The sequence below is a fragment of the Haplochromis burtoni genome, unplaced genomic scaffold (assembly GCF_018398535.1).
Source record: "Haplochromis burtoni strain Fernald_Lab_line unplaced genomic scaffold, NCSU_Asbu1 Contig_267, whole genome shotgun sequence".
In the NCBI taxonomy this organism is placed as follows: Eukaryota; Metazoa; Chordata; class Actinopteri; order Cichliformes; family Cichlidae; genus Haplochromis; species Haplochromis burtoni.
Genome location: NW_024582628.1, coordinates 718,540 through 730,430, shown reverse-complemented (window position 1 = coordinate 730,430; position 11,891 = coordinate 718,540). Strand labels below are relative to the sequence as shown.

Sequence of the window (11,891 nt, the reverse complement as noted above, 5' to 3'; positions counted from 1 at the left end):
CACTCTTTAAAATCAGCTTCTGGAAAACTGACCCAAGGTGCACAAACTCATCCATCTAAATCGGTTATACATAGCTGATGAAATTCTGAAACCTTTGTGTAACCACTATGGGTCGCACTGTGCTACGAAACAAAAGCAATGGATTGCTCGGTGACGAAGAAGTGTGATTTCTTTTCAGCTCTTACTGATATGAGCTGTGTGCTTAGTCATGTTGACTGGCTGCCTGACTGCTCTGTGTCAGTGGACTGTTTCCCGGAGATACACTTCAGCTTTGTACAGTAAAAATGGATAATACCTTCACATCCAAACCAAAAGGAGAAAACACAAATGTCATCAGAATTTCGGTGTTTCTGTTTCTGGCAGGTAACACAATCCTTTGATGAACTCAAATGTAGCTGTGATAAAAAAGTTAGCGTGGCACACTGTACATAGGGCTAATGCGTTTCTATTGACAGTTAACCTTTTTCTGCTTTTTCAGTTTTGTTGCTGTTTTTCCAAATTCTTACGTTTAACATTCTACATTTATCTACAAAAGTATGCTGAAAAAGTAAATTGAATCAAGTTAGACATAATGAGCACTATTATTTTTGATTCTTAAAATATATTTTGCTATCGTATATTTTTTGTATAACTTTAAGCTCAACAGCTGCCAAGTTAGTAGTGGGTAACTTATGGATCCATGTGAAGATTATTCATAAAAACAATTTGAAGGCTATGCAATTTATTTAAGCCTCCCAAGTAAAATAGTTACTGGTAATATCTAGTTATCAGCCTGTGTAAGCCTATGCATCAGTAATCCAAGGAGCTTGGCAAGAAAAGCGGCTGGACTTCTTTATGGTGAGGTGAGGTGAAATGAAGTCCAGTTGTTTTTCTTTCCAAGCTCCTTAGATTAGCATGACCTGGATGACTGAGAACCTGCACAGATATATGCATAGGTCTATGGCCATGATTAACAAGATAATACTAACACGGTGTAATTATAAACACAAGTACAGAAGAAGTGTAAAGTCAGCACAGAGCCTGCAGTAATGCTCCACTTAGCTAACGTTAGATGATTCTTCACATACCTGTTAGCTTAAAATAAGCAGCAAGTAGAGTTGATTAATAAAAACAATCCCAAATAAAAAACTTGTTAACAATCTGTCAAAACAGCCCAAAATAGCTGAAACTTTGTTTAGGCCTACATTTTCTTGTAAACTTAAAAGGTTACATGTTTTATGTAGTTTGCTTTACTGGTTGTTAGGCTTTCACCCAGTACTGTCTTCAGATGGAAAGCCCTCTGAACTGGCTGACAGTGGTAAGTGATTTTACATTTAATTCAATACAAGTCTTATGCTAATGCTGTTCTAGGTATCATCATAAACAATATATAATAAATGAACTGTAGCTGTAAATAAATTTGAACATTATGTGCAATAAAGTACTAATTTTTGTGACATTTTCTGAAGGCTTGAAACCAGTCATTATTGGCCCAAACTATGTGACGGTGGGTGTGCCAAGCAGCATTGAGTGCGGTTCCAGTTGTGGGACATGTACCTACTCCATGTCTCTGGATGGACAAAGTGCCGTGGGTCAAAGCAACATGCTAGCCTTTACTATTAATAGTTGGGTACCTTCTTTAACAGTGACATGTACAGTCTCAGGCGACAATGGGCTGAGTGCTACGGCAACAAAGAACATCCAGGTTTTAGGTATGAGCTTGTTAGATCTTTTACAAAACTAAGAGCAGTTCACTGAGTTATTGTCATGTGAAAAATTACGGACACTAGCCCATACTGGTTCCACTAATGACAAATATATTTTTTTCTATTATAGCTGGACCTACCAATGTTTCCATTTCAGGCCCCAGTTTGATGAATCCCACAGTGAGCCATACCTATAATTGCTATGCGTACTGTCAGCCATCCTGCTACTACAGCTGGAGGACAGATAAAGGCCCATGGATCCGTAGTCAAGGAAATGTTGTTTCTATCACTCCTCGGGAGATGGACACCTCCAAAACTGTCACCTGCAAAGCCACCAATCGCATGTCTGGGCTGTTTGCCACTGCTACTCAAAACATAGCTGTGCCATGTAAGTCAAGATTTGGAGACAAATGCAAAACTGGGAGCAAATACCTTTACACAAAGATTATTTTACTAATAACAGAGGGATATGGTCATAACTACTTCTTAAGTTCCAGTAATTTTTTTTAAATAGAAGAAATCTGGAAGTTGAATATTTAAAGAAGATTGTTACAGACGGTTAGCCTGCCCAAGCAGAACTGCAAGCCTTTCATTTGCTAACTCTAAAGTTTATAGGTTTAGATGTTTTGTACCATATTTAATCTTCTACAAAAACAGAAGTGTCAAAGGGACTTGTTTTATGTAGTGATGCACCAATTCATTTTTTTCTAAGAACCATAACTGACAGTATAGACAAAAATCATTTTTTCTTCAATGCAAAACTATTAGGTTCATAATAAATATTTACCCCAAACTGCAGTAAGTTCTAATATGTTACCACACTTAAACAACTTCAAACAAAATCACCTACTACTGGAAAGAGCTACAAATGATGAAAAAATGTTTTTCAGATATTAAAATAGTTGTTGTACATCCCATTTTACCTTACATATTCAACCATACCTAACAAAAGCAAGAGATTTGTGTACCAAAAGTTGCACTGATCCTCTTTATTCATCTCACAACTGCTTTGATGCTTTTCTTTTACCAACCCTGCTGGCTGGCTCTGACCCATGGGTAGTAAATTTGTATCTAAGAATTATAAATGGCTAACAATAACCCCAGCTGTGTCCCAAAACGTAGGCTGTATCCTTCGGAGGCTGCATTTGAAGACCGATTACGTCACAGCCAGGCGACGAGGGCTGTCCCAATTCGTCGACTCCTTCAAATGCGGCCAACAAATGCGTCCTTCATTTCCCCAAATTTGAAGGATGGGTCGGGTGTGTCCTTCATGGCCCACCATATCCCAGAATTCATAGCGCGACCCAGCCAATTCCAGTTTCCAACAATGGCGGCAGCTACTAAGTTTTAATATTACTCTTATTTGGTCTGAGTGCAGTCAGTTGCCCATAGACGTTGCCTGATGAGTGCTAATGACTAAATAGAGTGCACCTGTGTGTAATCTAATGTCAGTACAAATACAGCTGCTCTGTGACGGCCTCAGAGGTTGTCTAAGAGAATATTGGGAGCAACAACACCATGAAGTCCAAAGAACACACCAGACAGGTCAGGGATAAAGTTATTGAGAAATTTAAAGCAGGCTTAGGCTACAAAAAGATTTCCCAAGCCTTGAACATCCCACGGAGCACTGTTCAAGCGATCATTCAGAAATGGAAGGAGTATGGCACAACTGTAAACCTACCAAGACAAGGCCGTCCACCTAAACTCACAGGCCGAACAAGGAGAGCGCTGATCAGAAATGCAGCCAAGAGGCCCATGGTGACTCTGGACGAGCTGCAGAGATCTACAGCTCAGGTGGGGGAATCTGTCCATAGGACAACTATTAGTCGTGCACTGCACAAAGTTGGCCTTTATGGAAGAGTGGCAAGAAGAAAGCCATTGTTAACAGAAAACCATAAGAAGTCCCGTTTGCAGTTTGCCACAAGCCATGTGGGGGACACAGCAAACATGTGGAAGAAGCTGCTCTGGTCAGATGAGACCAAAATGGAACTTTTTGGCCAAAATGCAAAACGCTATGTGTGGCGGAAAACTAACACTGCACATCACTCTGAACACACCATCCCCACTGTCAAATATGGTGGTGGCAGCATCATGCTCTGGGGGTGCTTCTCTTCAGCAGGGACAGGGAAGCTGGTCAGAGTTGATGGGAAGATGGATGGAGCCAAATACAGGGCAATCTTGGAAGAAAACCTCTTGGAGTCTGCAAAAGACTTGAGACTGGGGCGGAGGTTCACCTTCCAGCAGGACAACGACCCTAAACATAAAGCCAGGGCAACAATGGAATGGTTTAAAACAAAACATATCCATGTGTTAGAACTGGCCCAGTCAAAGTCCAGATCTAAATCCAATCGAGAATCTGTGGCAAGATCTGAAAACTGCTGTTCACAAACGCTGTCCATCTAATCTGACTGAGCTGGAGCTGTTTTGCAAAGAAGAATGGGCAAAGATTTCAGTCTGTAGATGTGCAAAGCTGGTAGAGACAGACCCTAAAAGACTGGCAGCTGTAATTGCAGCAAAAGGTGGTTCTACAAAGTATTGACTCAGGGGGCTGAATAATTACGCACACCCCACTTTTCAGTTATTTATTTGTAAAAAATGTTTGGAATCATGTATGATTTTCGTTCCACTTCTCACGTGTAGCACCACTTTGTGTTGGTCTTTCATCGTGGAATTCCAATAAAATTGATTCATGTTTGTGGCTGTAATGTGACAAAATGTGGGAAAGTTCAAGGGGGTCGAATACTTTTACAGTCACTCGGATAACTTAAAAATGTAATTGTTTGGCTTTTTTCGGTGTATTATTTTTTCTGGAGTAAATTGGTGTGGCTGAGATCAAAGTTATTAGATTAGATTAAATTAAACTTTAAACTCGGGTGGGTTCCTCTGGGATTTTCACACAGCTGAATAAATGTCAAACAGAAAACTGATTAAACAGAAGTGTGAGATGGTCGAGAATTTACGCCAGCGTCCGGTTATATTTAGATAGCAAGGAACAGATGGCTGAGTTTATTTAACTCCACCGAGACGGAGACGCAGATCTGAAGGCTAGACCGTCCCATTTCACAGCCTCGCACTTCCGGCCTTGTCGGTCTTCAAAGGACCCGGTCCACGTAGACCGCGAAGGCCGGTCCGAAGGATGCGGCCTATGTTTTGGGACACCGCTACAGTATAGCTAGCTACTAGCTACCTTCCTAACCTAAGAAACAGAAGTGATAAGCGAATGTTTGCTGTCATGACAAAGGTTTGTTGGTAGTGTGTTTAAAAGAGATATTGACGAGGTAATTGTATATTAACTTTGTACGACAATGTGTTTCACAAATCATCTTTCTTTCAGTTGGACCATCAAAGGTTCAGATTGAAGGCCCAGACGTTGTAGAAATTGCGGAAACGTATAAATACGTGTGTACTGCCGAATGTCACCCTTCTTGTCGCTTCCTGTCGTCTGTGGACAGTCAGACCGTGAGGGGCAATGTGATCGAGATGACAGTGGATCATCCGCTTAAATCGGTGACTCTCAAGTGTGAAGCGCAAAATACTGCCTCAAGGAAGACAGTTACAGCCCTAAAAACTGTACAGATGAAAGGTAGACAGGCTGAAAACCATGGTTTGATGTAAAGCTTACAGGATATTAACTGTTTTTACTGATACTTGACTCAGATCTTTGCTTTCTGCTTGTGTTCAGTGATAGACCGCAGTCTGTCCACTCGCCCTGAAGAAACTTCAGCCCTGCTGCTCCTTGCCTTCGGCATTGCTACTGCCTTCACACTGTGATTGAGTACAGAACAGGTGAGGCTCTTCATGTTGCACAGTTTATTATCATTATTAAATATTACACAAATAGTTTTTGGCTGTAGTAGTAGTAGTAGCATGTTTATTATTATGTTTGAGTATTATTATTATACAGTATTTATTATTTGGTAGCATCAGTTTAGTGTCAATAACATTTTTTTTCATCAGATAAATAATTTATCTTCTTGTCTCTGTGTTCTTTTTTCTCAGATCTTTTTTAGGCGCTGAGGATCAGTTTTGCGAAGAAATGGCGCTGAATTGCTGACTCACCTGTAGCCTAGTGCACATTGATCTTATGCATTTGCCTCACATGTTGTTAATAGGCGGATCCATGTTTGTACTTGATAAATTAACTTGAAATGTTGTATGCGAAGGGAGTGTGCGTACAAAGCTGACATTATTCTGCACTGATACAATTTAAATGTGTACAAAGAACACATTCTTCTTCTGACATGTACAAAATTATCATCTCTATTAATAAAAACGGACCTACTCTGGAACTCAATGACAGTCTTTTTTTTTTTTTTTTTTTGGCCTGTCCCGTTTGGCTCTTTTGCCATCAGAATTGTTGTCTAAAGGCAAAGAAAGATACCCAACGGATTTACTTTACCAAACTGACCATCCCAGCCTTGCCGTAATGGTCCATTTGATTCACCTTTTTATTGTTTATTTTATTTTCACTTACTGAATACGGGACAGACTTGACTGGGGGAAAGAAGGGGAGAAAGAAAGAGGGAAAGAGAAACAGCTGAGAAGAGGGACGGGGGAGAAGGGCAAAAGACAAAAACCAACAGAACGGGCAGAGAAAAAAAAATGCATATATCAATCACCTGGATCACCACCTGGGTCTGGGTGCAGTTCCCCCCTCCAGGGGCAAGGGTACCTAGACCCGGTTTGTAGAGTACGCTTGGGGAGTGTGATCGTGTGTACAACGTCTCTTTATGTCTGTCTCCACGTTGGTTGAGTGTGGAGTGAGTGCATATGAGAGCATGAGGGTGGGAATGGATGTTTGTGTCTGTGTGTGCCTGTATGTCTGTGTCTATATGTCAGGTTGGGTGTCAGGCGCCACCTCTCTGGGGACATCTCAGGCCTTCCAGGTTTTGGAGGCCTATCTCCCCCTACCACCACTTCCCCTGCCAGTGGCGGACCCCCTCAGACATCGGTGCGTTGGTGGTTCTTTGTGTCCAGGGATGGGCGTCCAGGTACACACCGGCTCACTCCTTGGCGGCCGCTTATCGGGGCCTGGAGCCTGGGGCTCGCTCGGGCCACTTCGGAGGTGGGGTGCCCCCGGCCTCTCGGCCTGGGGCTCGGTCACTCAGGCGCAGCTGGCTGCCGGCGGAGCTCACGGGCTCATCACTGCAACTCCCCCTGGCTTCTGCTCCGCGGCTGCTGAGTGAGCCCTCATCTGGGACTCTCCTCAGCTCTTTCCGGGACAGTGGCGCAGCTGCCCCTCTGTTGGTCTTCCTTGGTCTCTTGTGTTCTGGGGGCCTCTGGATGTCTGGAGTTTTGATCTCCTCCACACCTGCTTCACACCCTGGAGGACGGGGCTGTGGCCCCCCCACACCCTCTAGCAGATTATTACATGAAGGAACCTTTTAAAAAAACAAAAACAAAAAACAAGCGCGTTCATGCTCACAGGTGTACACACGGGTGATCACACCCACAAACTACACCCTTTTTGGCTCCTACCTCAAAGCACACTGTGTTCTGTTGATCTTATGTGCTGCACAATAATGTTTAACATTTAGTATTTACTGTCATATTCCCATTTATCATTGTGATGTTGTTTATTCTATTACTCTTGTTCTCTTCTGCTTGCTCTCTTTTTTCTTTCTCAGCAGGTGACAGTCTTTTTTTAAATGGTTTGGGTAAACCTAGAGGCAAACACTTATATCTTTATAAATGGAAAATCAGTGCTAAAATAAATCAGAACTAATCACTATTAATCCATGTGTGGTGTTATCAGCTTTACTACAGGAGCTGAAGCTTCTGAAAATCATAAAGATGTAAAATATCTTTATATAAAGCGCCTTGAGGCACTATATAAATAAAATTGAATTAAAATTGAAAAATTTAATATAGTTCAGTTACAAAAGTTGTACCTGGGAAATTTTTGCTTTGTCACCCAATCAAACAATCAACAAAAGAAAAAAAGCTGGTGAAGTCACACATACTTGAGTCATCTCAGTTTCCTACTAAATCAGTAAATAAGAAAAGTTAATTTAATGAGAAAAAAACTTTTTTAGTGTTATATTTTTAAAGGCGATGGGTGGCAGGTGTGTTTCACTTGGCCTTAGCAACATTTAAAGCCAGGAGAAAATGTGAAAAAGTTCAAATTTCTATTATTCATTTATTTTTAATATTATGCCGCTTTTTTACTGGTTTGTCACACTTGAGATTAAATGAGGCTGTTTGTGACCCGTGAACTGAAATGACTTTCACGCCCTGCTTTATCAGAAGAAAGAATGAGTAACCAGCACAGCCACAGTTTCCTGTTGATAAGAATCTGCACTTAATGAGCAGTCAAGTGTTATTTAATTTCACAATGTTTGCAGTCTCAGGGAAAATGTCATATGTTTCATAAATCTTATCACATTTAGAACTTTATTTGCGGTTACCTATGAATTAATCTGTTAAGTGTTTCCCACACTTGTGCATTTAAAGGCTGTAATCTCATGTCACAAAGAGCACTGGCAATTAACACTGAGCTGCTAAAGGCGCATGAACTTATTACTTAACAAATGAACTTTTCATTTTGGTTTTATAAAAATAAATGTTGAAAACACCAAACGACACCTCCACACTGACACTGTAAATCATCGCAGGAAGATGACCTGCACGTATTTGCTCTGACTGCAATAATTAGCAGATTAAGTATTTATTAATTCTATATCTTTTCTGCTTAAAGTCAAACCTCTTCTCAGTAAAACTGTTGTGAATTATTTTGCTGAAGATGTGATGAATTTTAAGTACCTAATACACATTATAAAAAAAGTGTAATATAAATGTCAAATGATTCAGCTCTGTATTAGGTCTCATTACTTTTAAGATGTGCAGCAATTTCCTCATCAGCAGTAAAAAAGAAAAGACTAGATAAAAACAGAAACACCAAATGTGACTTAAATTTGAAACAAACATTAAAACTGTGATTTCCAATTAGCCCAACTTTATATACATGGTTACACAAACAGAACTTTCTGTTTCAGATGTATGGCCTGTGGGTATAGGCATCCAAGAGTGTCAGAAATGCCACCGTGCCGGTGGTTAGCAGAGTTGCCTCACAGCAAGAAGGTCCTAAGTTCAATTCCACCATCAGGCCGGGGTCTTTCTGTGTAGAGTTTGCACGTTCTCCCTGTGTTTGAGTGTTTCTCTCCGGGTACTCCGGCTTCCTCCCACAGTCCAAAGACGTGCAGTTACTGGGGATAGGTTAACTGGTAACTCTAAATTGCTCATAAATGTGAATATGAGTGAGAATAGTTGTCTGTCTCTATGTGTTTGCGCGGTGAGAGACTGGTGACCTGTCCAGGGTGTACCCTGCCTCTCGCCCTAACACAGCTGGGATAGGCCCCAGCAACCCTGAAAATGATATGTGGAAGAGAATGGACGGATGGGAAAAAATGTGACTATGAGACAAACGGATACTGTAAGTGTGCTGTCTCATTTAAATCTAATTGAAGAGGAACTAGAGCCGCAAAGAAACAAAAAGGAAAATCTAAAATAAAGTGTGAAATACAGAAAAATAAATAAATAATCTTAGGAAAGAAAGCTGGACTAACCATTGTGTGTTTGGGATAATAATTTTGAAGTTTATAAAAATCCTGGCAACTTGAATTACAACATATCTGTGATTAACTAGGTTAACTATAAAATTTTAGCTTCAATGGCAAGTGTTTCTACCTTGGCCACATAATACATTTATTTATAGGCGCCTTTAAGACCCTCAAGCTCACCTTACAATAACACAAAAACAATAGCAGCAATAAAATACAATAAACATGGCAAAATAAGATTTAGACTTAAGGTAAAAAAACAAAAACACAAGCATGAAAGTATAAAAGCTGAGTAAGGTAAAAATGAACTAAGACAGATCAGGTGTATGCAATTCTGAATAGATGGGTTTTGAGACGTGATTTAAAAGTGGAGAGAGACAGATCTGTGAGCACAGGATTATTTTTTTGCAGCACTGTTCAGAGAAAAAAAGAAACCCAGACAAAAGAACCAGCTGATAACCAACATGTACTTCTTTAACCCCTCGAGGTTGTTTGCTTTTTGTGTTGAGTGGTTGATAACAGTGGGCATACCATTTCTCCCATGTATTATAAGGACTGTACAGTCTTTATGATCATAAGAGAGTGATACTTCAGCATCTGCGGACACCATGGTTCATCAGTCAGCCTGTCTGCTGCTGCTCACGTGTCTGCCTGGTAAGGAAGACACACACACCTCACGTCCGCTTGCATGAGTTGGAATTATCTAAGCGCAGGTTATCAGATTTTTATGAAAATGGTATGGTGAAACTTTTTTATGGACTTATTGAATTGAAAGTTGAATTTATTTATTGTAGTGTGACCTGGAACATATGGAATATATGGTGTTAATTTGACATGAAATTTGTACATTTTTCATGATAAAGGATTTTATGGCAACACAACTGAGCTACTTAGAACCACAGCAGACTCTACATGTAAGATTCCTCGATCACTATGTTTCTAAATCTTTTAAAAATGATGTTTTATCTCGAACTTTTGTCAAAAATTGCAATCCAATAACTTACTTGAATGTAACAGCTTTATCTGTTCAACCATTCCCAGCAGATGGACCATCCTCAGTGGTGCTCAGTGGGGTTGATGTAGTGACTCTGGGGATACTGTACAGTTTTCAGTGCTCGGCCAGTTGTTACCCTGCATGTCAGTTCACCTGGACCTGGGGGAATGTGACTTCCCAGGGCCCAGAGCTGAGCTTGCAGCTTACAGAACTACAGGCAGCCCAAAACCTGACGTGCACAGCTGTCAATCCTGTTACCAAAACAGCAGCCACTGCCCAAAAGATGCTGCAAGCAGCAGGTAGTGCCAGCAAGATTCAGTTTGATCTCATAAGTTGTCTTAGCAGCAATAACTTCAAGCAAATGTTTTTTATTTTCAAACTTTTCAGCCGGACCTTCAAACATACAGATACGTGGCCCAGGAATTCTCACTACAGGAGTTGCGTCCAACTTCACCTGCTCGGCTGAGTGCTACCCCTCCTGCAACTATATATGGAGAGTTGACTTCGATGGCATGACATTCAGTACTGTAGAAGGAAACCCGGTTTCCATCGTTCCACCTCCCAGCACTCTCTCTGGGTCTCTGACCTGCAAAGCTCAGAACTCCCTCTCACATCTTTACATCTCCACGACTCAGTCTCTGCAGGTGGCATGTACGTAAAGGTTTTTAAGTCTGCGAGTTAACAATAAAGACACTGAGAACTTCTTATTAGGCAGTGCATCATTTGTGTTGCTACTTGCTAAAGTTAAGTTAAAACCGAATATCATCTGATCTTGTGGGGACTTTTGTCATTTGTTGTTTGCTGTGAGACTTTGAATCACGTGATCACAGTGAATCCCAGAAAGCTGATTGTGTTCATCTGAATGTTACATTTTCATTGGGAGTTTTGTGCGTAAACCTTATAAACGGTACATTTGCACAATGACTGAAACTTGCACTGCTGACGGGCTGTGAGGTCAGCTTCACGATCACTGATATGCAATTTGTTTCAGAGGTGGCGTTCCTCCTGGTCCAGGGTGTTTACACCCTCATCATTGTCATTGAACAAGAGTGGCCACTCGCCTGTAGGCGGAAAAGGACTGCAGAGTCCTGGCCTGAGTAGTTAGCTTTTCTGTTTTATACCATCTGCTTAGCCAGAGGTTGTTTAGTGTATAAATCCAGCTGGAAATCTTACAGTCTAAGTCCTATTAGCTGTGAATATTGGTTCAGTTTCTTCCCAGAAAGCTTCAGCGCATTCAGTATTCTTGTTCTACACATGACAGGTATCAGAGTTCAGTTTAAAGCTGAAAGTTCGTAAGTGTTCATGAAACTGAGCTTACTGTTTGATATTTTAGCTGTGTTTACATGAGCATCCATCATGGTTTGCTAACCATGTGTATGACTATCAAAGCAACCTCTGTTTCACTGACACCTCAGTCACTGCCTCTGTGTCAGACTACATTGATGCAGTAATTTGTGATAAAGGCAAATAATACAGTGGCTAAAAAAAAGCAAAATAAGGAAAAAAACATATTCCACAATATAACTGAAATATGTATCTTTCTATTAGCAAAGCATTTGCAGCGTTGAGTAAGAAATGAAACTTCTTATCTTGTCTGTTCTGCTTCTAACCTCAGATGGACCATCCTCAGTGGTGCTCAGTGGGGTTGATGTA

At 40.8% G+C, this 11,891-nt stretch overlaps 2 protein-coding genes across 3 annotated transcripts; both read left to right on the top strand.

The window, feature by feature from the left end:
- Positions 1–159: 159 nt before the first annotated feature.
- On the top strand, positions 160–5,974 carry LOC102303184. The gene is made up of 7 exons (XM_005939242.2): positions 160–363; positions 1,244–1,297; positions 1,449–1,691; positions 1,816–2,073; positions 5,020–5,268; positions 5,368–5,471; positions 5,685–5,974. The coding sequence occupies exons 1-6, from the start codon at positions 285–287 to the stop codon at positions 5,454–5,456; spliced, it is 972 nt and encodes a 323-aa protein (XP_005939304.1). The 5' UTR covers positions 160–284; the 3' UTR covers positions 5,457–5,471; positions 5,685–5,974.
- Positions 5,975–9,822: 3,848 nt separating this feature from the next.
- On the top strand, positions 9,823–11,059 carry LOC102308217. Of its 2 annotated transcripts, none has more exons than XM_005939258.2 (4): positions 9,823–9,898; positions 10,108–10,158; positions 10,286–10,537; positions 10,626–11,059. In XM_005939258.2, exons 1-4 carry the CDS (start codon positions 9,853–9,855, stop codon positions 10,895–10,897), a joined length of 621 nt encoding a protein of 206 aa, XP_005939320.2. In that variant the 5' UTR covers positions 9,823–9,852; the 3' UTR covers positions 10,898–11,059. The 2 variants fall into 2 exon arrangements, with proteins under 2 accessions (XP_005939320.2, XP_042083482.1); XM_042227548.1 differs by having other exon boundaries at positions 9,837–9,898; positions 10,289–10,537.
- Positions 11,060–11,891: the final 832 nt, after the last annotated feature.